Raw genomic sequence first — 24,638 nt, 5'->3', positions numbered from 1 at the left:
AAAGCTGTGCTGTCCCCATTACAAATAGATTTTGATGTTATATTTACCAAAGAATTATGAGCTTGAATTTAAGCATCTGGGTCAGGGTTGAACTACAATTTAGTTATTTTACATTGCAAAAATTGCACTTTTACACTCAACTTTTTTCTCTTCATTATCCGTCTAATGTGAGTCTATTTTCAGTTCTCCCAAACTAAGACCAGAACCTACTCAGAAAACAAATTTATTGTTGAGGAATTCTCTCTCAAGACTTTGCCTGTGATGATGAGTTTGATGGCTTTTCGAAACCAAGGATAAAAGAAAGCATAAATCAAGGGGTTCATAGCTGAGTTATAATAAGCAATCCAAACCAATATTTCATAAACATATGTGGGAGTGATGAAACCTAGGAAGGCATCAATGATGGAATCCAGGAAGTAAGGCAGCCAGGAGACCAGAAACGCTAGCACTGCGACGCCCAGTGTTCTCGCTGCCTTTCTCTCCCTCTTGGCCGCTCTGTCTTGGAAGCTGTCTGAGCATCGCCCAGGCTTATTGCTCAGACTCTCAATTTTTCTAGCCTGTTGTTTAGCAATAAGGAAAATTTTGGAGTAAAGAACTATCATCACAAGGGTGGGGATGAAAAATAATAGAAAATTCACCAATACCCAATTTTGATTCACTGCAATTTGACAGCCTCCCACACAGGTGAGAGCACTTACTAGATCCTCCAGTCCAGCTGCATTTGCTCCTGTGCCAAGAAGGGAAAAAGTATAAATAATGGGAAAGAGCCAAGAGAAGACAATACACATGCCAGAAACAGACACGGTGAACTTTGTTGGATAGACCAGGGGCTCAGTGACGGCAATGTACCTGTCCAGAGAGATAAAGCACAAGTGGTAGATGGAAGCGTAAGAGAATGACCCATTAAAACAAGAGTGGAGTTGACAGTAACTCTCCCCAAAGTACCAGCAGCTCTCCACGGACCTCACTGTGCTGAAGGGCATCACAGTCACTCCCACCAAGAAGTCTGCACAGGCCAGGGAGGTGATCAAGAAATTGGCTGGAGAATGCAGCTGCTTGAAGTGCAGAATGGAAATCATTACCAAGAGGTTTCCAAACACAGCCAGCACAGCTCCAAAGATGAACACTGTGTACAGGATGAGGCGGGGACCTGGTGAGTAGGGGGTTTTCACACAGGATCCGTTCAGGTGCTCGTAGCAGAGCTGCACAGCTGCAGCAGAAGGAGACGCACTGCTCATGATTCTCTGATTTGATACCTGGAAACCTGTCACCCTCTGTGGCCCAGGATGTCATTCCAGCTTTCAAAGTCCTTAAAAAAGAAAAAAAGATAAATACAATATGTTAGTAATTACCAGCATATTCTGTCTCCATTTCTTTGTAAGTGCCAGTCTTTTTCTTTTTAAAAAATTATTTATTTGCTATATTGCATCTTAGTTGCATCATGTGGGATCTTTTGTTGCACGCAGGGACTCTCTAGTTGTGGCTTGTGGACTCAGTACTTGCAGTGTGTGGGTTTAGTTGCCCTGCAGCATGTGGGATCTTAGTTCTCCCACTAGGGATCAAACCCATATTGCCTGCCTTGCAAGACAGATTTGTAACCACTGGACCACTAGGGAAGTCCCCAAATCCTTGCTTTCATGTTTAGAAAGTGATTCATGTCTTGTAAAATAATTCACTTACAAATGCATTGACAGTTAACTTAAATCATTAAATTATTTAAATTAAAAAAATGTATTCCTTTGCATTACCTGGTACTTCATGTCTGAGAAGTGCTGATCTTCAAGAAGCTGTTATATGATGCTTGTTCAAATGCTACATTTTATAGGACCCTTTTCCTAATTTATCAGAGCAAGGATAATGCCCCAAACACTATATCCCCTCAGGAAAGGAGCCAAATGATTCTAATACCCAAAACACTTAAGACTGTATCCCCATAGTGGAAGGTGTAGAAATAAAGGAAATTTTAAATCATGATTGTGTTTATGCTAAAAATAATTTTATGCCCTACTAATTTTCTGATGACATTTGACCTTTTCATGAAATAGAAATGGGAATAGTCTCCTTAAAAATTTGCTCAAGTTTTGAAAGCCGTATTGTTTATTCTTACTAATTATGGGTGACTCAATTTTCATTTTGTAAGGACCACTGGTTGTTGATTCCCATTTGTCACTAGAAGTCTTTCAAAGAAGTACTTAAGCTCTTACAGTTTTAGTTTGGGTAAAGAGATTAAATACAGAATTATATTAAAATCTAGACTGTTTCAGGTTTAGTTTTAATAATTCTGATTTGGAAAACTGAACGTGGAGAATCAAAAATGTTTCCTTATAGAAATACATGAAGGAAGAGTAAGTACATCATAAAAGCAGTTCTGCTAAGGTTTTTATTTTGGAGAGGGAGGAATTTTGTTGTTTCTAAATGGGAACTGTTGGGAATATATTAAAGAAATAATATGAAAAATGTATTTTTGGAATGTGAATATTCATATATTATACTATGAATTTTACCATTGACAAATTCTTCTCTTAGAGCTCTAGAACAGAGCTCAACTTAGACTTGAAAAAAAATTTTTTCTGATGAGTGACTTCTGGTCATTTTACAAAATCAGCTTTCTAAATCTGAGGTGTAGTTTATATTTGAAATTTTCACACTTTTAAAATGAACAGGTTGTGGAATTATGGTAACTGTATCCACCCATGTAACCACCCCTGCAATCAAGGTATAGAATAGACTGTTTCCAACACCTCAGTTCACTGTTTGTGCAATATTCATCCATTTATTTGGTACATAAGGAATGCATTCCCAATTATTTGCTAAGGAGTGATCTATTGTGGGAACATACCACAATTGTTTTATTCATATATATTTTGATATTCATTTGGACTCTTGTTCACATTAGGGCTGTTATTAGGTGTTTCTAGAGAATACTCTATATAATTGTCTGCATAGACATGTGTTTCATTTCTTTTGGGTAAATTGCTGGCCCTATCACGATGGTGTGATCACTGACCTAGAGCCAGACATCCTGGAATGTGAAGTCAAGTGGGCCTTAGAAAGCATCACTACGAACAAAGCTAGTGGAGGTGATGGAATTTCAGTTGAGCTATTGCAAATCCTGAAAGATGATGCTGTGAAAGTGCTGCATTCAATATGCCAGCAAATTTGGAAAACTCAGCAGTGGCCACAGGACTGGAAAAGGTCAGTTTTCGTTCCAATCCCAAAGAAAGGCAATGCCAAAGAATGCTCAAACTACTGCACATTTGCACTCATCTCACACGCTAGTAAAGTAATGCTCAAAATTCTCCAAGCCAGGCTTCAGCAATATGTGAACCATGAACTTCCTGATGTTCAAGCTGGTTTTAGAAAAGGCAGGGGAACCAGAGATCAAATTGCCAACATCCCCTGGATCATGGAAAAAGCAAGACAGTTCCAGAAAAACATCCATTTCTGCTTTATTGACTATGCCAAAGCCTTTGACTGTGTGGATCACAATAACCTGTGGAAAATTCTGAAAAAGATGGGAATACCAGACCACCTGATCTGCCTCTTGAGAAACCTATATGCAGGTCAAGAAGCAACAGTTAGAACTGGACATGGAACAACAGACTGGTTCCAAATAGGAAAAGGAGTACGTCAAGGCTGTATATTGTCACCCTGCTTATTTAACTTATATGCAGAGTACATCATGAGAAACGCTGGACTGGAAGAAGCACAAGCTGGAATCAAGATTGCTGGGAGAAATAGCAATAACCTCAAATATTCAGATGACACCCCCCTTATGGCAGAAAGTGAAGAGGAACTAAAAAGCCTCTTGATGAAAGTGAAAGTGGAGAGTGAAATAGTTGGCTTAAAGCTCAACATTCAGAAAATGAAGATCATGGCATCCGGTCCCATCACTTCATGGGAAATAGATGGGGAAACAGTGGAAACAGTGTCAGACTTGATTTTTTTGGGGCTCCAAAATCACTGCAGATGGTGACTGCAGCCATGAAATTAAAAGACGCTTACTCCTTGGAAGGAAAGTTATGACCAACCTAGATAGCATATTCAAAAGCTGAGACATTACTTTGCCAACAAAGGTTCGTCTAGTCAAGGCTATGGTTTTTCCAGTGGTCATGTATGGATGTGAGAGTTGGACTGTGAAGAAGGCTGAGTGCCGAAGAATTGATGCTTTTGAACTGTGGTGTTGGAGAAGACTCTTGAGAGTCCCTTGCACTGCAAGGAGATCTAACCAGTCCATTCTGAAGGAGATCAGCCCTGGGATTTCTTTGGAAGGAATGATGCTGAAGCTGAAACTCCAGTATTTTGGCCACCTCATGCGAAGAGTTGACTCATTGGAAAAGACTCTGATGCTGGGAGGGATTGGGGGCAAGAGGAGATGGGGACGACAGAGGATGAGATGGCTGGATGGCATCACTGACTCGATGGACGTGAGTCTGGGTGAACTCCGGGAGTTGGTGATGGACAGGGAGGCCTGGCGTGGTGCAATTCATGGGGTCACTAAGAGTCGGACACGATTTAGTGACTGAACTGAACTGAATGGAAAATATATGTTTAACTGCACAAGAAAATACAAACTATCTTCTAAAGTAATTGTAGCATTTTATACTCCCACCAGCAATTTATGAGTGTTCTAAATGCTTCAAGTCTTCTTCAACACTTGCTATTGACATGTTTTTAAATTCAACCATTCTAGATGGTGTATAGTCACATCTCATGCTTTTACTTTAATGAATGGTGGTATCGAGAACCTGTTCATGTTATTATTGGCCATTAATGTATCCACTTTTGGTGACATGTCCATTAAAAATTTTGTCCATTTTTACTTGAGTTCTAAAATTTCTTATTATTGAGTTTACTGGGTACAAGTTCTTTGGCATATATCTTCTGAATATTTGACTGAATATTTGACTTTAGTTTCTTGGATAGTTTCCTGAGAGTGTCTTTTGAAGAATAGGGGAACACATGTATACCTGTGGCGGATTCATTTTGATGTTTGGCAAAATTAATACAATTATGTAAAGTTTAAAAATAAAATAAAATTTAAAAAAAAATAAAATTAATTAAAATAATAAAAAAATGAAGAATAGAAGGTTTTATTTTTAATGAAGTCCAACTTACTATTTTTTAGTGGCTAGTGTTTTTTTTCTTGTCTAAGAAAATTGTCTAATGCAGTCACAACTATTTTCTTCTATGCTTCTTCTAGAATTTTTATAATTTTTCTGCTAGTGTTTTATGACTCACATCATATTAATTTTAAATATATTATGAGGAGGGGGTCTGAGGTTTATTAGGAGAATGAGTAGTAGTATAAGGATAATCAGTAATTCCAGCAGAATTTCTTGAAATGACTATCTTTCTCCAGTGAACGATATTTGTTCATGTCAAAAATCAATCAACCATATGTGTGTGGATTTATTTCCGGGTTCTCTTCTATTCTGTTGATCTCTATTTCTATATTTAGGTCAAAACCCTTTTGTCTTGACTGAAACTTTACCTTAAGTCTTAAAACCAAGTTGTATAAACCTTTTACTTTTTTGTATTTTCCAAAATTGTTTTGGCCATCTTATGTCTTTATTTTTTATAAAACTTTTAAAAACACCTTGTCAAAAAAGCAAAAAAAAAAAAAAAAAACACCCAGCAGTGTTCACTGTTATAAAACTGAGTCTTTAAAACATTTATGAAGAGGGGCACTGGAATATTTGACTGGGACAGTAAATTTTCTCATTTCCCCATTTGATTACATCATGTATGGTTTTCTGGCTCATTGGAAAAGACCTTGATGCTGGAAAAGATTGAGGGCAGGAGGAGAGGGGGTGACAGAGGATAATATGGTTGGATGGCATCACTGACTCCATGGATCATGGGTCTGAACAAACTCCAGGAGATGGTGAAGGACAGGGAAGCCTGGTGTGCTGTAGTCCATGGGGTTGCAAAGAGTTGGACTTAGTGACTGAACAACAACAAACACAATAATGATTTATGAATTTAGATGCTTTTCAAATAGTTGCAAAGCCTCTAAATTTTAAATTGCTATAGTTTCCTAACATTGAAGGATTGTACATTTTAATAATATTGAGCCTACCTGGCCAAATGCATATTTTGTCTTTCCATGGTTAAGAAGCAAAAGAACACATTTGAATCAGTTCTAATGAGGTGGATGAAACTGGAGCCTATTATACAGAGTGAAGTAAACCAGAAAGAAAAACACCAATACAGTATACTAACGCATATATATGGAATTTAGAAAGATGGTAACAATAACCCTGTGTACAAGACAGCAAAAGAGACACTGATGTATAGAACAGTCTTATGGACTCTGTTGGAGAGGGAGAGGGTGGGAAGATTTGGGAGAATGGCATTGAAACATGTGTAATATCATGTATGAAACAAAAAAAAAAAGAAGAAGCCAAAAGAGGGAAAAAAAAACAAACTAAAAGTATTATTTTAGCAAAATTAAAAAAAAAAACTGAAGGAAACAATAGAGAAACAAAATATAACGAGAAACAAGTTATCAAGAGAATAGAATCAAGTCAAATACGGAAAAACATTTATCCAAACTAGTACCCACTCCAGTATTCTTGCTTGGAAAATCCCATGGACCACGGAGCCTGGTGGGCTACAGTCCATGGGGTCGCAAAGAGTCGGACACGACTGAGTGACTTCACTTCACTTCACTTCAGTATCTGTAGACACCTGTAATCGAGTGCCTACAGAAGAAAGGGCTCCGGGTGGCCAAAGGTTCTTGCTGCATTAAACATTTTGGTAAAAATAAGCAGTGTCTTGTGTTGATTAGTTTCTTTTAACTGCTCTGAAGAACTTGGCAGGGAAATGAGCTTAAAGACTTTAAAGTGCCAGCTTAACGTTCATATAAGAGACTCGAAACCTTTGATAAAAGCTCTGAAAGAACTCTGAATATCCTAGAGTCACAGAACTGAGTTTCTGAAAACCAAACTCCAAGCTGAAATCTGTAGGGCCCTGAATTACAAGGCAAATAGAATTCTCAAATTTCTAGAGCCTCTTTCACTAAAAGTCTGGTATTGATTAGCAAGGAAAGAGATTCTTGAAACTAGGATGGTGACATAAAGGCAGGTCCTAATGAAACTGGTTACCTCCGACCTCTAATTCTGTCAAGTCTTCTCTGGCAGAAGCAGCAGCCCTTCCCGCCACTGCCTGGCGCTTTCAGTCTTCCTTTCTCTGAAGGAGCTGCGGTGTCCTCCTCCAAGGTAGCTGCTGTAACAATGCACCTGGACCCTCCTCGGGGCGTCCCCTCACACCTGTCCTCATCTCCTTACCTATCATCAGGACCCAGTCCTAGCAGGACCCAAAGGGAACAGTACAAAGTGAGACTCATGAAGACATGCATCTCCAAACTGAAGCATGTAGGATTCTGCACATCTATATGGACAGAAACCCAAGGAATATATATAAGAATGGATCTCAAGTGTGTGATATCAGTGTGGAAGTTGAGTAAAGCAGAATCAGGCTTAATGTATTAATAAAGGCCCACCATGCAGCACATAATCTTTAGTGAAGGAAGAGTTGAAGAATCTTAAAGACATGCTCATGTTCAGTCATGTCCAGTTATTTGCAATCTCATGGACCGTAGCCTGCCAGGCTCCTCTGTCCATAGGATTTTTCAGACAAGAATACTGGAGGGGATTGCCATTTCCTTCTGTGGGGGATCTTCCCAACCCAGGGATGAAAGTCACGTCTCTTGAGTCTCCTGCTTTGGCAGGTGGATTCTTTACCACTGATTCACCTTGGAAGCTTTAAAGACATGCTGCAAAACAATATTAAACTACTTTAATACAGAAAGATATAATAATTCCTGAGATATTTTAATCACTTTAAGATGTAGTCCCCAAAATATTGGGCTTCCCAGGTGGCTTAGTGATAAAGAATCTACCTGCCAAGGAGAGGGCGTGAGTTTGATCCCTGGTTCAGCAAGATCCCCTAGAGAAGAAAAAAGCAATCCGCTCCAGTATTCTTGCCTGGAAAATTCCACTGATAGAGGAGTCAGTCAGGCTACAGTCTATGGGGTCGCATAAGAGTTGGACACGACTTAGAGACTAAACAACAACAACCCTAAAATATACCAACACTGTTACAGTTTATTTTCATTAGGTAAGAAAAATATATGCTAGACATATACACAAAAAACGTATTTTCATTAAATTAAAAGAAGCAAACATCTTTTGAGATCGACATGTACACATTGCTCTATTTTAAAAGGATAACCAATAAGAACATAGGGCATAGTGCAGGGAACTCTGCTCAATGTTATATGGCAGCCTGGATGGGCGGGAACTTCAGGGGTGAATGAATACATGTATGTGTATGACTAAGTCACTTTGCTGTGAACCTGAAACTGTCACACATTTGTTAATTGGCTTTACTCCAATATTTAAAAAAAAGTTAAAAGGAAAACAGTGGACAAACTTTGGATAGTGTTTATAGAAAAAAACTGCCCTGTCATAACTGGAAGGTAAAATAACACACTTGATGGGATGAGAAAAATAATCATAAAAAGACAATCACTGTTGTGGAAATAGCACCACCTGCTCATGACTATTCCCACATTTACAGAAATCCCCAAATTATGTAAGTCCAGCCCTGAGTCCGAAATGGCTGATGTATATGACTCAGGGAGCTCTTTAGGTCCCTGACTTCACTCAAGGACCAAAAGACCTTTCTCCAAGATACAAGCCTCTGAAAATGAGAATAAAGTTAACCGAGTTCAGAAAAAAAGACAGGGAATACAAGACGTTCATGGGACATGGAACTAAGAAACTTTTGAAAGTAAAGGAAAGGTCAACCTGAAAGAGAGGCCCAGAAAAGGAAAATCATTAACAACAAAGCAAGGGAGCATGCAGATTTGAGGAAACTAGAAAATATCAACTTGTGTCAAATATTTTTATTGAATATATTTCTGTCAAATGATTAAAAATGTTCACTCATCAAAAAAGTAAGAGCGTGAAGGTGATGCTGCAGAAATTGAGGTATCGTTTCTCCTCCCCAGCTGAATGGAACAATTTTATGCAATGTATTGCATGCCACAGTTACTGAGAAATTCTAAATAAATCATTAAATTCCTCAGTTTGAAAATTTGCTCTCTTTAGAAAATAAGTTTATGGTTGATGAGCTGTCTGTTAACACTTGGCCTGTTATGATAACTTTTATTGCTTTCCTAAACCAAGAGTAAAATAAAGCATAAATCAAAGGATTTAGAGCAGAATTAAAATAACCAAACCAGCAAAATAGCTCATAAACATATGAAGGTGTTATAAAGCCCCCCAAAAAAATCAATAAATGAATCAATCATATACGGTAACCATGAGATCAAAAATGCTATCACCAAAAATGCTATACTTAGAGTTTTAGGAGCTTTTCTCTCTCTTAGTCACTCTGGTTTTGTATATGCCTGATAATCCTTCTACTTTGCTAGAAATATGTTCAATCTTTATAGCCTGTTGTCTAGCCACTAGAAATATATTACTACACAGAATTATCATAATAAAAGTAGGTACAAAAAATAATAGAAAGGTTATCAAAATCCAAAATTGATTTATAACAAGCTGACAACTTCCAGTGCAGATGAGGGCACTTACTAATTCCTTTATCCTGTTCTCGTGAACACCTGTGAAGAACACAGCTCCGCTGTACACAAGGGGCAGGATCCAGGAGATGCTGACGCATTCCCCTGACACCGACCCCGTGAACTTGGTGGGATAGACCAGGGGGTCAGTAACAACAACGTACCTGTCAATGGAGATGAAGCACAAGTGGAAGAGAGAAGAGTAACAAAATGCCACATCACAGGAACTGTGAAGGGCACAAATCGGGCTCCAAAGTACCAGCAGCTCTCCACGGACCTGACCATGCTGAAGGGCATCAGGGTCGCTCCCACCAGAAAGTCCGCGCAGGCCAGAGAGGCGATCAAGAAATTGGCTGGCGAATGCAGCTGCTTGAAGTGAAGAACTGAAGGCTGAAGTCATCACCAAGAAGTTTCCAAAGATAGCCAATAAAGACCCGAAGCTAAACCCTGTGTACAGAATCACCCAAGATGCAGGCAAGTAAGGAGATTTAATACAAGATCTGTTCGAACTCTCATAGCAGAGCTGCACGGTTTCAAATTGGGAAGGATTGCTGGCCATGGTTCTTCAGTTGGATGCTTGCTGTGTTTCTGCTTTTCAGAAAAATGGTCTTCAATTCTGAAAATTTAAAAAAATAAAATAAAATAAAACTGCATACTTTAGTACTGCTTTTAAAAACTGTCTCACATTTCATCCTTTTCCCATTTTGTTATCAAGAGAAACTAAAAGAATTTTTAAAACTCAGAAATACATTCTTTATCTGTTTACACAATATTTCTATAACATATATAATATAATATAAGTATATATATTTATATATAATATATAATAGAAATATAGAAATACATATATTTCTATATATTTTCATAATATCTAAATTTCCTAGATAGTTAATGCTAAGCAAATATACTATGATTTTTCATCAGTCCAGAAAACACACTGCCTAATAATTGAAGAAATTTAATTTAATTACTTGGTCCTTTATACCTGCCGATTTCTTCCTTACTAAGGATATGTGTGCATGCTTAGTTGCTCATTCACTTAATTGTCTCAACTCTTAATGACCCCATGTCCTGTACCTACCGCTCCTCTGACCATGGCATTTTTCATGCAAAAATACTGGAGTGAGTTGCAATTTCCTACTCCAGGGGATCTTCCCAACCCAGGGAATGAACTCATGCCTCCTTCATCTCCAGCATTGGCAGGCAGATTCTTCACCACTGAGCCACATGGGAAGCCCCCTTATAAAGGATAATCACATGCAACAATTGCATGTTTAAAAAGTCACATCTTGATAGACTTCCACCTTCACATCTGAGAAGTTAACACCCAGGATGCTTTAAGAAGCCAGCCAATAAACTTGGCCCATGATAAACTCCTCACAAGCAACCCCGGTAGTGTAACTCATGAAAGGAAACTTACTTTATGTCATTATAATTAAAAAGTTCTACAGAACATACTTCTCTGAGCCCTGTTATCTTATCAAAATCCTTACAATTTTCACAACAGAGAAATTTCTTTTAATTCAACTGTTCTGAAATAGCCTTATTCTGATTTTGACAATAATGTTATCTATTCACTATTTACAGGACTCGCTGCATAATTTGCAGGGTTGGGCAAAATAAAAATGTGGAGATCCTTATTCAAAAATATGAAAAATAGTGCCCTCAAAGTATCAAGCTTTCCCCCTTCTCTTCAGTTTCTCTCGACCTGCCAAGGTGTTTGATTTTTGCTATGGAATGCCTCTCTCTCGGACATGGAGATACTTGCAGGGTAAGTGCAGGTCTCAAAGGTGCCTGGAGATCCTGCCCTGTGACTCAGTGATCCAACCACTACCAGGCTCCCTCTCCCACCAACTGCTGAAATAATAGTCCAGGCTCAGGTTGGAGTGAGGAAGCTGAGCCAGGTATCTGCCCTTCTCCTGGGCCGGCCACCTCAACCAAAGGCAGATAGACAACCCCCTGAGATGGCAGCCTCCACATCAGGAACCACACAGTACCTGAACTGGTGAAGGAGGGACTTGGACTCCCTGAATCTCTTAAATAACATGCTGTGCCCTACCAGCCTGAGATGGGATGACACGTCATGCTTGCCTTGAGACTGCTCAGTGCACACCTGAGCACAACCTTCCCCGCATCATATCCAGTCCTCATATAGGATGGAGGGGGGAGTGGCAGTGCTAGTAAGTCTGGGTGAGGAAGGAAAGGTTGAACTGGGCCCAAAGAGCCAGGGGTTAGGGATCAGGTGGATGAGAATCCTGCCCATGAAAACAATTATTCAATAATCATCTACCAAATTCTTCTGGGGAGTACTATCATTTCTTTTCTTTCAATTCTCAAATATAACTTGATTTCTTCCCACTCTTATTTAGTAACCTTGCCTCCCCCTTTTTTGATAATATAACATACAGAATTTAAAGACTGAGAGGGTGGAGAGGTTTGGGGTGCATAATGGAAGCAAGAATCTAGGATGGTTCCAGGCTTTTAGCTTGCCAACAAGAAAGATGCAATAGGAGAAAGAGTACACTAGGGAGAAAGATGATGGGTTAAGTTGGGATTGGTCAGAGGGACATAAAACTGAGGTTCTTTAGTGAGTGGTTTAGTCTGTAAATTTTTAGCTCAGAAAAGAAACTTTGCCTGCTATGATCACATGAAATTCTTCAGCATCCTTGTGTTTTGAGAAGTAAATGTTTGCCTGCTATACACCTGTCATAAAGCCTAGGATATATATCTGATACTCAATAAACATTTGTTGACCAGTTTGGAAGGTATATAGTGAAAATAGAAGGAACTGGATGTGCACCAACTTCAAAGTTATGTCTACAAACAAATACAGAAGAGAAAAGATGAAAAAGTGGTCCCACAGACTCCCATGGGACGAAAGTGATTTGTGAAGGAGAGAATACCAAGAGTGTCAAAGGTTAGTGACAGGTCAGGTTAAATAAAAACTGAGAATTGTTTGTTGTCATTAAAAACTGGATCACTAATGAACATGATTCTACCTCTTCTGGTGGAATATTAGAGATAGACTCCAAATTGCATCGGATTGAGAATTAATGGGAATGAGTAGGGAAGACAAAGACACCATGAGCAACGGCTGATATTTTCATGTTAATTATAAAGAGGAAAAGACATGAATTTCTATCAGGAAACATAGGTTCAGAGAATGCCATGTTGCTATTTAGATTCTGTTTTGATTTGATTCATGTTTATTTTGTCTGGGAATGCTAAAGTAGCTAATGAGGAATACAAGACCAAAGACTGAGCTCTGATCAGAAAAGTTTTACTGCCAAGCTGGGACGCAAACAAGCACAGATCTAGGCCCTGGGAGACTAGAGTCAAGGGAGCAGAAATAGAGTTTTCTTAAAGCCAAGGGGCCATGAACTACGAATAATTAAGAAATCAAAGTTTCTGAGCACTGCTGATAGGGTAATGGAACATGGGTTCACTTGTTAGATAAGCAGCAGCCTTGTTGGAAATGTCTGCAAACCTACAAGGAGTGCTTGACTCAGGATTTGGGCCTTGTACTAGATTCCTATTGTTGCTCTAACAAATCACCACAAACTTAGTGGTTTACAGCAACACAAGTTTATTACCTTATAGTTTCAGAGGCTAGAAATTTAATGGGTCTCATTGGACTAAACCAGGCATTGACAGTGCTGTCATCCAGTGGAAGTTCTACAGGAGAATCTGTCTCTTGTCCTTCCTGACGTCTAGAGGTCAATTGAGGAGCTTCCGTGGTGGCTCAGATGGTAAAGAATCTGCCTGCAATGCAGGAAGCCTGGGTTCAATCCCTGGGTCAAGAAGATCCACTGGAGAAGGGAATGGCAACCCACTCTAGTATTCTTGCCTTTAGAATTCCATGGACAGAGGAACCTGGTGAGCTACATACAGTCCAGTCCATGGGGTCAAAAAGAGTTGGACACGACTAACCGGTGTGGCCTCTAGAGGTCACCTGCATTCCTTAGCTTGTAGTCCCTTTCTCCAAACAGGATGCTGCTGCTGCTCCTGCTACTGCTGCTAAGTCGCTTCAGTCATGTCTGACTCTGTGTGACCCCATAGACGGCAGCACACCAGGCTCCCGCATCCCTGGGATTCTCCAGGCAAGAACACTGGAGTGGGTTGCCATTTCCTTCTCCAATGCATGAAAGTGAAAAGTGAAAGTGAAGTCGCTCAGTCATGTACGACTCTTCGCGACCCTATGGGCTGCAGCCTACCAGGCTCCTCCATCCATGGGATTTTCCAGGCAAGAGGACTCATGTGGGGTGCCATTGCCTTCTCTGCCAAACAGAATAGCATCTTCAAATCTCTGATTCTGACTCTTTCCTCATCTCCCTTTTTCATTTTTAATGATCCTTGTGATTACATTGAGCTCATCTGGATAGTCAAAAATAATCTTGCCATCTCAAAATCCTTAACCACATCTACAAAGTCCACTTAGCCACGTAAGGGCCTTGTCCAGTTCACTTCAGAGATTAAGCTATCACTTTGAAACAGCAAATAAGTGATGAAGTCAAGTCAAGTGGAGGCAACTGCAAAAGCTGACATCCACAGGTTCTGAGGATTAGTATTAATACATTAAAAATCCCTTGAGGGAATCCCTATACTGCAAGGTGTGAACTTGGAAGGTTATTTTCAAGAGTGATTATTAAGAGAGTTATTCTACAAAACAGTCTTCACATTAAGTTAGATTATCATTATGTTTATTTGGCCAAAGACTTTTTTTCTTCTTAGACTTGAGCTTTTTCTCTAGTCACAGTCCTGCTGTGGCCACATTACTGGATTTTTTGTTACAAAGATATGACGGGTTACAAGCAGTGAGAATCAGTCCTTGGCTTTTTTTTCTCCAGTTAAGAATCATTTTTGTATCTGACTGGATACCAACAAACAGAAAATGAAACACACATTGCGAGCAACTTGAGAAGGATGAATTACATTACCGGAAAGCATTAAAAATGCCATGGTATTTAGACACACCCTCCTTTCTGAGCTTCTACAACTATCAGTGCTGGTAGAGGAAAGATCATTCTCTTCTCAGGATGTTATCACTGGGAGAAGATTGCACTGTCTTCCATCCACGTGAGAAATGGGTGTAAATCCTCTGAATACTGCTGCTGTGAGATTCTCACAGACAGAAAACTTCACATTCCCATCTGCAGTGGGCTCAATGCTGTACCCCACCCCCACAAAGAATATGCCCATGTTCTAACCCCCAGAGCCAGATCTTCTTTGGAAAAGATGCCTTCATGAGTTTAATAAGATGAGATCATCCTGTACTACATGGATGGGCACTAAATCCAAGAGCAGTGTCCTTAGACAAAAGCTGAGAACGAGAAGAGACAAGATGGCCTTGTGAAGATGGAGCCAGAGATTGGAATGATACTGCTACAAGCCAAGGAATTCTTGGAGTCATCAGAAACTGGAATAGAATGACTCTACCCAGAGCCATGGGAAGGGAGCAAGGCCCTGTCAGTGTTCTGTCAAGACCTCTAAAATCAGAGGTTTTGATTTCAGACCTCTAGTCTACAGGACTATGAGAGAATACTATGAGAGAATTTCTGTGAGAGAATAAAGCCAGCAAGATTGTGTTCATTTGTTACAGCAGTCCTGGAAAAGAAAACACTCTCCTGGGTACTTTCCATTTCAGTGGTAGCGTGGTTGGTGAAGAAGAAATTTCAGCAAAAAATTAAGAAATGAAAATCAACACAATCGTTCAAAAAAACAGATTTCAAAGCTTTGAAAGCAAATTGTAAATAACGTGAGCTTCTATCATCAGCCATTTAGCAGTCGTCAACCTTATATTGTAGGTATAATTTAACTCATTTTAAAAATAAAGTACATTTTAGAGGAGTTCTAAGTTCAAACCATGGGGCTTCCCTGGTAGCTCAGCTGGTAAAGAACCTACCTGCAATGCAGGAGACCATGATTCTATCCCTGGGTCAGGAACATCTTTTGGAGAAGGGATAGGCTTACTCCAGTATTCTTCGGCTTTCCCTGGTGGCTCAGATGGTAAAGAATCTGCCTGCAATGCAGGAGACCTGAGTTTGATCCCTGGGTTGGGAAGATCCCCTGGAGAATAGAACAGCTATTCACACCAGTATTCTTGCTTGGAGAATTCCATGGACAGAGGAGCCTGGCGGGCTACAGTCCATGGGGTTGCAAAGAGTCTGACATGACTGAGAGAATTTCCCTTTCACTTCAGTTTCAGGTTCAAAACAAAATTGTGCAGAAGGTACAGAAATTTCCCATGTGCAGCCTACCCCCATGGAAGCATGTCCTCCCCTACTTCAATATCCAGCCAATTTTGAAACTAGACAAGTTAATTTCAGTGACAGAGATGAAAGAGGAATTCAGGTTCAGTCCAAACCCCGTGCTCTTTTCATTCTCCTCACTATGCTGAATGTCAGAACCACCTCCACCAATAAGTCAACTAAGGCCAGAGAGGTGATGAGGAACTTAGAGTGGACAGCTGTTTGAAATGAGACCAGTGAGTACAGCTCCTTATACTTAAACTGGAGGGATTTCAGGTTTTAGTACAAGTCCACATTCTAAAAATTCTAAAATCAATAACATTGTAAGTTTATGTCTAATTAATTTGGTGACAAACACTGACATAAGGCGATTTTAATGTTTATTTTTTAATCAGTCTATCTGAATATTCATGCAGATATATCAATATTGTGTTGAATATCTGATTACTGGTGCAGAAATAATAATGTATTGATGACAAATGCTTCACACACTTCATTGGTTTATTCCAAACATTTAATGGATGTGCCTTTTAAATGAAAAAGAAAAAAATTTGATAACTAGAAGTCCTGGGAGTTTTAGATAAAAGATGGTAGCTGGTAAATGACAAGTCCTAAGTAAAGACAGAGGCAGATTGCAGGTGATATCCTAGAAGGAGAGAATTTCTAGAAACTGTTAGAGGCAGATTAGCATTTGGTCAAGAGTGTGGACTCTGGGGTCTTCCAGTGATTGTTCAGTGCGAGGAATTTGCCTGCCAGTACAGGGGACGCAGTTTCGATCCCTGATCCACGAAGATCCCACAAGCCTAGGAGCCACTGAGCCCGTGTGCCACACTATTGAGCCTGTGCTCTAGACCGTGGGAACTACAGCTACTGAGCTCCTGCCATGCAACTACTGAGGCTCCCGAATATAAAGCCCGTGTTCCTTAACAGCAGAAGACACCGCAATGAGAAGCCCTGGAACCGCAGGAGAGCAGCCCGGCTTGCTACAACTAGAAACAAGCCCACACAGCAGGGAAGACCCAGCAGAGCCTAAAATAAATATAAATTATGTTTTTCAAAAGGCATGGATTCTGGATCCAGTTGCCTAGGGTTGAATCCAGGCTCTCCCCAACTTTGTAACTGACCGAGGACTTGGTTTTTCAGCTGTGAAATGGGGATAATAGTATTCCCTTCAACAGAAGGTTATTATGACAACTGTTGGGGTTACTAATTCTAAAGCACATTATGTAGTACTTAACTAGCACATGTTCACACTTTAAATGTTTAAGATCTATATATATTCAGAGTAGTTCTGGAGAGAATGACAGAGTGCCGGGTATTAACATTAAGATGCAAGAAGGAAGAAGGACCCTGTGCCAGTTGACAGTATTGGAGAGAGGCAAGCCTGGTACAATCTGATGACCTTGAGGGTTTGAGGGAGGATGGAGTGTGAGTGCTCTGCCACCATGAGGAACATGGAGGATGCCCCAATGGAAGGAGAAGTCCAAGAAACCAGCTGCATAGAAGAAGCAATGTGAAACATCTACTATAAAAAGGGAAGAATTGTCTTGCATTTTTCTGCATTTTTTTTTTTTGCTACAACTCTGAAGCCTCTTGATGAAAGTGAAAGAAGAAAGTGAAAAAATTGGCTTAAAGCTCAACATTCAGAAAACTAAGATCATGGCATCTGGTCCCATCACTTCAAGGCAAATAGATGGGGAAACAGTGGCTAACTTTATTTTCTGGGCTCCAAAATCACTGCGGATGGTGATTGCAGCCATGAAATTAAAAGATGCTTGCTCCTTGGAAGGAAAGTTATGACCAACCTAGACAGCATATAAAAAAGCAGACATTACTTTGCCAACAAGATCTGTCTAGTTAAGGCTATGGTTTTTCCAGTAGTCATATATGGATGTGAGAGTTGGACTATAATGAAAGCTGAGTGCAGAAGAATTGATGCCTTTGAACTATGATGTTGGAGAAGACTCTTGAGAGTCCCTTGGACTGCAAGGAGATCCAACCAGTCCATCCTAAAGGAGATCAGTCCTGGGTGTTCATTGGAAGGACTGATGTTGAAGCTGAAACTCCAATACTTTGGCTACCTCATGCGAAGAGTTGACTCATTTGAATAGACCCTGATTCTGGGAGGGATTGGGGGCAGGAGGAGACGGGGACGACAGAGGATGAGATGGTTGGATGGCATCACTGATACAATGGACATGGGTTTGGGTGGACTCCGGGAGTTGGTGATGGCCAGGGAGGCCTGGCGTGCTGCGGTTCAAGGGGTCGCAAAGAGTCATACATGACTAAGTGACTGAACTGAAGTATATTACAGGAATCTAGGTTCTTTTAGGTTAGTCCCTAAAGAGAACTCATGTCATGTTGAGATGAGATGTAAGTTAGAGGCTCTAAGCAACCTAGATGTCCATCAGTAGATGAATGGATAAGAGACTGTGGTACATATACACAATGGAGTATTACTCAGCCATTAAAAAGAATACATTTGAATCAGTTCTAATGAGGTGGATGAAACTGGAGCCTATTATACAGAGTGAAGTAATCCAGAAAGAAAAACACAAATATAGTATGATAAGGCATATATATGGAATTTAGAAAGATGGTAACAATAACCCTGTATGTGAGACAGCAAAAGAGACACAGATGTATAGAACAGTCTTTTGGACTCAGTGGGAGAGGGAGAGAGTGGGATGATTTGGGAGAATGGCATTGAAACATGTATAATATCATATATGAAATGAATTGCCAGTCCAGGTTCCATGCATGATACAGGATGCTTGGGGCTGGTGCACTGGGATGACCCAGAGGGATGGTATGGAGAGGGAGGTGGGAGGGGGGTTCAGGATGGGGAACACGTGTATACCCATGGCGGATTCATGCTGACATATGGCAAAACCAATACAATAGTGTAAAGTAATTAACCTCCAATTAAAATAAATAAATTTATATTAAAAAAATAAATAAATTGGAGGCTCTTCCTAAGGCCTTCATAAGACCATCTTAAGTAAATGCATTTGCATCAGATAAAGATCAAGATTAGGCAGCAGTCACGTTTCTCAAGGGTTTAGAGAACACATGGCAGCATTTGGAGTCAAACTTTGGTTGTCTTGCATCATCTACAGTTTTCAGTCTCATACCTACATTGAACATTTGTTTACAGGCTTTGAACTTCTCTAAGACATTCCTCAAATTAAGTCTGTTTAATAAATTCCCCAATGGCTAAGAATGTGAGGTATTCCTCAGTTATGATGAAAGTGGGAGAAAGATGTGTTAATGATGCTCTGTGGTCTTTCCAATGCCCAAACTCAGAAGCTTGCTAATGAGAAGGGGAGAGACATATTTTGTACTCTTGTCTCTTTGGATTAGAGTCAAGAGGTAACCAAACACAAAGCAGGGTCAGAGTGTTAAACTATAAATAAACAGCCCTTGGCATTGGCCACTTTGATCAATATATCTAATTTACAGTCTAAGCAATTCTTCAAGTTCGTGCCTAACTGAATCAGTTCTTACCTAGATTCACCATACAGTCCATTTGTATTTAACAAGTATTTCTTAGAAATGTGTATAACTGCTTATAGAATATTTTGGGGGTGAGAAACAGTACAAAATTATATTCTCTCCCATCACAGCCCAGTGTGCTCTAACATATCTTCCTTTTTATCCCTTCATGAGATTTCAGGCAGACCCCAGAGCTGTCCAGTCACTCTGAGTGTTAAAAATTTCCTTTTTGATCTACACTAATTTAAAACCATAATCTCTATCAAATCGAGTATCTGCATTCTCACTGAACCCAGACTAGCCAAGCCTAAGTTTAAAACTCTGGATTTTAGGGAAACAGCATGTCTGATCATTTATTCCTTATCCCGCCCTCCTTTTCCGCTCTATCCCATAGAGAGAAGAATAGAGTAGAAGAAAAAGAGCACAATCATTCTGTGCCCAATTTGGTTCCTTGTAACCCTCATTTTGGAGAAGGCAATGGCACCCCACTCCAGTACTCTTGCCTGGAAAATCCCATGGACGGAGCAGCCTGGTAGGCTGCAGTCCATGGGGTCGCTAAGAGTCGGGCACGACTGAGCAACTTCCCTTTCACTTTTCGCTTTCATGCATTGGAGAAGAAAATGGCAACCCACTCCAGTGTTCTTGCCTGGAGAACCCCAAGGATGGGGGAGCCTGGTGGGCTTCCGTCTATGGGTTCACACAGAGTTGGACATGACTGAGGCAACTTAGCAGCAGCAGCAGCAGCAACCTTCATTTAGTGGTCACAACCTCTGTGTATGAGCCTTCTAACAGCACCCCACTCCTGCATCGCATATCTGGGGGCTGCAGGCATCCCTGCAGGAGGCATTCCCACCCCAGGTCCCTCGCCCTTGTGATCAGTGCTGGTTTGGCCTTTCTCAGCATCCTCCTCAAGTCCTGCGGGATGTGTCACTGTTGCCTGGCACACCCTGAAGTGGGAGGGCTGAGGAAGGGCCAAACCAGACTGGCTTCCACTGGTCTCCAGACCTCATGAAACTGATGCATCTCTGGCACCTGAATCATTAACAGTATGGCCTTCTGTCCCCACTGGCCCATTTCTCCTCCCAGCCATCTCTCTCCATTTCTACTTTCCTCTGCTTAACATGGCTTTCCAGGTGGTGCTAGTGGTAAAGAACCCACCTGCCAATGCAGGAGATGTAAGAGACTCAGGTTCAATCCCTGGGTGGGAAAGAATCCTTGGAGGAGGGCATGGCAACCCACTCCAATATTCTTGCCTGGAGAATCCCACAGACAGACGAGAATGGTGGGCTACACTCTACAGGGTCGCAGAGAGTCAGACACGACTGAGGCGACTTAGCATGCATGCACTGCTTAACACAAACACAGAGCAGGTCAGCAAGCAATTGAAGAAGCAGATTTAAAGAGGCAAGTAAGATTGAATCATCTTGCCAGTACCTTCTTCACTGGAGTAGTTTCCAGAACAAAGGACCCCAGAAGAAAAGTCTGCCTGGAGAGATTCTAAGAAGTCATGAGAGGTCAGCTGGGGGGGTGAGGGGGTTCACCCCACATTAGGGTACTGAAGAGTGGGTGGATTCCCCCAAAAGAAGTTACGTGTATACCTCATCACTGAGCCTACAGTTGGGCTTCTGCCACAATCAAGACATAGGTCATTAATACCATGACACTACAAGGCATGAGAATACAGCTTTCATCTCTTTATTAATACTCTTTTTATTCTTGTCCCATCCTGGAGGGTGGTGGGGCTCCAAGCAGAAACTGGGAGTGAAAGGAAGAGGCCTAAGCCTGGATGGCACTGACTGGGGTAGGAAAGATAAGATTACTTAACTGGATGTGATTTTAAAGCTTTACTGTGAATTATAAAGACCTTATCATGACTTCATAAATTTTGGAAATTGAATGGAAAATTGTAATACCTTCCCAGAATGTTCTTAAAATATGGGGAAGGGAGAATCAGTAGAGTAGATTTGCCTGCTCTAGGAGATAAATGGTAAAGCTGTTTTATGTTTGAGATGCAGCAAGTTCAGACTGTCCCAAATCTAGTGACATATTTGATGGGCCAGACTTCCTAATCAGACTAGAAGGAAGGATGAAGTTAATGACTAGAGTTCTATTCTTTCATGCTTTTCCTGAATAATTTGAAAACTTCTTCCCATCATCTCATTATAGATTTTCAGAAATCTCATTTATTTCTTAGAAAGTGAATAATAATTATTTAAACAATCACTCGGTACTTCTGAGTACATTCTTAAGTTTCCCCTATTTAAGTTTTCATCATCAAAAGTAAATTTACGGTTGATGAAGTGCTCTTCAAAAAGTGACCATTTGATTTCTGGGTCAGTATTTAGGGCTGACATTTCAAAACGTGAAAAAATCCATCTGCTAAGACATGAACAATGACTGGTCAGAAAGGATGCTCTTTTGAGAGATAGTTAATCTGTGGAGATGCCCACCTTTGCTTTCCATTGATCTTTCCTTGTTGGATCATGTCAAGGCTTGAGACGTGTAGGAGGCTCAGGTCAACAGATATTTACCAACCAGTAGTTAAGCATTTCATCATTTTCACAATGGAATGGTTGAATTGGTACATACCATCTGAAGATTAGCCCTGCCAAGATAAGTGAGCCGATAATTTACTTACTTCTGATATCCCAGTAAGATGCCCTAAAGTGTATCTCTGAAAGATAAAAATGAGATAGGGTCAAACAGATGGAAAACCCTAGGTACAGAAAATACAACCCACATTAAACACAGTGAAAGTTTATCAGAAGGGTAAGATAAATATTCTTTCCATAGGACCTGGGAGAAATTCTTAATCCCAGAAAAAAGCAGCTGAAGAATGAGCACAAGAAAATAATAAAAATGATCCTAGAGAAAGTTTTCTCTGGGCTAAAGAATCTAAACTCCAAATGTAAATGCCTACCAACTACAAAGAGACAAAACAAAACAAAAAATAGAGGTGCTTAAATATAAACAAATATAAAGAGAAGTTCTTAAAAGTTCCTAGGAACGAAGGCCACAGAGAACTAGTCTATGAAAATGGAATGAATACCATACTGGGACCAAGCTTCTCATCAGCACACTAGGTCCAAGAAGACAATGGAGTTATGTTTTTGAAGTTGCAAGATAATTTATTTTTGGAAATATAACTCTTGTGAAAATTAAAACTATAATTGAAATCCTATAAAATTTTAAAAAACTTTTTGGAATTGTTGCTGTTCAATTGCCAAGTCATGCCCGACTCTTCATGACCCCAGGGACTGGAGCACACCAGGCTTCTCTGTCCCTCACTGTTTCCCAGAGTTTGCCCAAGTTCATGTTCAAGGAATTGGTGATGCCATCCAACCATCTCATCTTCTGTCACCCTCTTCTCCTTCTGCCTCAAATAAGAAGTAATATATAATGGATAATTATATATAGTATACATTTCTATATACTAAAATATACAATATGGTGGCTCAAGTGGTAAAGAATCTACCATCAATGCAGGAGACCCAGGTTCAATCCCTGGGTCAGGAATATTCCCTGGAGGTGGAAATGGCTACCCACTCCTGTATTCTTGCCTGGAATTGCATGGGCAGAGGAGCCTGGTTGGTTACAGTCCTTGGGGTGGCGTAGAGTCAGACACAACTGACTAACATTTTCACTTTTCACAATATAACAAATGTTTTATTATATTAAATTATAATTAATAAACATGATTATATAACATAAATTTATAAATAAAATTTGCATTAATATAAAATAGAGCATGAAACAGATGGTCATGGATCATTAGAACCAGGCAAGTCACATCGAAGTGAATAGAGGTGAGGCAATTCTTAGAAAGAAGACCTTTGGCCAAGACTAGGGGGAGGAGGGGATGAAAGTAGATTTCTGCACTTCTCAGCAAGGCCCAATCCAGCCAGACACCTCCTGGAGGGTGGCCTTCTGTGAATTCATGAGACTGGTTATCTTGCTCAAGTACTTAAGTTGTGACCTGCATCTAGAAATGGTTGGTTTGGATGGTTCAAACCAAACTTCAGTCAACAGGTGAGATGAATAAACAAATTGTGCTCAGTGCACACAGTGAAATGCTGCTGCTGCTGCTGCTGTGAAGTCACTTCAGTTGTGTCCGACTCTGTGAGACCCCATAGACAGAAGCCCACCAGGCTCCCCTGTCCCTGGGCTTCTCCAGGTAAGAATACTGGAGTGGGTTGTCATTTCCTTCTCCAATGCATGAATGTGAAAAGTGAAATTGAAGTTGCTCATTCGTGTCTGACTCTTAGCGACCCCATGGACTGCAGCCCAACAGGCTCCTCCATCCATGGGATTTTCCAGGCAAGAGTACTGAAGTGGGGTGCCATTGCCTTCTCCACTACTCCATCACAAAGAAAAAAAACTAAAATATATATTTTTTAATTTTTTTATTATTATTATTTTTTTTTACTTTACAATATTGTATTGGTTTTGTCATACATCAACATGCATCCACCACGGGTGTACACGTGTTCCCCAACCTGAACCCCCCTCTTACCTCCCTCCCCATACCATCCCTCTGGGTCACCCCAGTGCACCAGCCCCAAGCTTCCTGTATCCTGCATCAAACCTGGACTGGCGATTCGTTTCTTACGTGATACTATACATGTTTTAACGCCATTCTCCCAAATCATCATCCCCCCTCCTCGATTCATGCTTTGACATGGGTTATTCTCCAAATTACTATACAGAGTGAAATAATTCAGACAAAAATGAGTATATATAATGTATAGCTGTATTTATATAAAATGCTAGAAGTACAAACTAGTATAGAGTGACATAAAGCTGATCAGTGGCTGCGTGGGGATGGAAGAGGGTTGAGTGTGTAGGGATGAGCAGGAAGGACACTACAAAGAACATGAAGAAACTTTGAGGAGATAGGTATGTTCAGTCTTGATTTTGGTGATGATTTTACAGGTATCTACAAATGTTAAAACTTATCAAATTGTATAGTTTAAATATGTTCAGTTTATATGTCATTATGAAAAATATTTAATTATGAGCTTCTCTGTTAAAAAATTTAAACATGGGGAGTCTCCTGGTGGTCCAGTGGTTAGGATTCAATGCTTTCACTTCCATGGCTTGGGTTCAAAACTTGATGGGCTAACTGAGATTCTGTAAGCCATGCAGTGCAGCCAAGAAAAATTTGAAATTACTTAATTAATTATTTTAAAGGGATGGTTCAGAATAGATCATCTCAAAGTCACCTTCAGTTTGATTATTTTGTACATTTATCACAGCAGACTAACAATTGAATGGCCAAGAAACTGTAACCAGCTTGCTTT

General features: G+C 40.2%; 2 protein-coding genes across 2 annotated transcripts; both read right to left on the bottom strand.

Moving 5' to 3' along the window:
* Positions 1-206: 206 nt before the first annotated feature.
* Positions 207-1,282, bottom strand: LOC129619426 (trace amine-associated receptor 7a-like). The gene has a single exon (XM_055534669.1). It carries the CDS (start codon positions 1,236-1,238, stop codon positions 207-209), a length of 1,032 nt encoding a protein of 343 aa, XP_055390644.1. The 5' UTR covers positions 1,239-1,282.
* Positions 1,283-7,215: 5,933 nt separating this feature from the next.
* LOC129659905 (trace amine-associated receptor 8-like) lies at positions 7,216-10,154 on the bottom strand. The gene is made up of 2 exons (XM_055591433.1): positions 9,760-10,154; positions 7,216-7,311 (listed from the first exon to the last, which is right to left on the bottom strand). The coding sequence occupies exons 1-2, from the start codon at positions 10,152-10,154 to the stop codon at positions 7,299-7,301; spliced, it is 408 nt and encodes a 135-aa protein (XP_055447408.1). The 3' UTR covers positions 7,216-7,298.
* Positions 10,155-24,638: the final 14,484 nt, after the last annotated feature.

This window comes from Bubalus kerabau, chromosome 9 (genome assembly GCF_029407905.1).
Source record: "Bubalus kerabau isolate K-KA32 ecotype Philippines breed swamp buffalo chromosome 9, PCC_UOA_SB_1v2, whole genome shotgun sequence".
Taxonomy (NCBI): domain Eukaryota; kingdom Metazoa; phylum Chordata; class Mammalia; order Artiodactyla; family Bovidae; genus Bubalus; species Bubalus kerabau.
This window is presented reverse-complemented; position numbering and strand designations above follow the sequence as displayed.

Excerpts from the sequence above, each read along its gene's own strand:
- LOC129659905 (XM_055591433.1), bottom strand. The coding sequence starts at position 10,154 with ATGGCCAGCAATCCTTCCCAATTTGAAACCGTGCAGCTCTGCTATGAG.
- LOC129619426 (XM_055534669.1), bottom strand. The coding sequence starts at position 1,238 with ATGAGCAGTGCGTCTCCTTCTGCTGCAGCTGTGCAGCTCTGCTACGAG.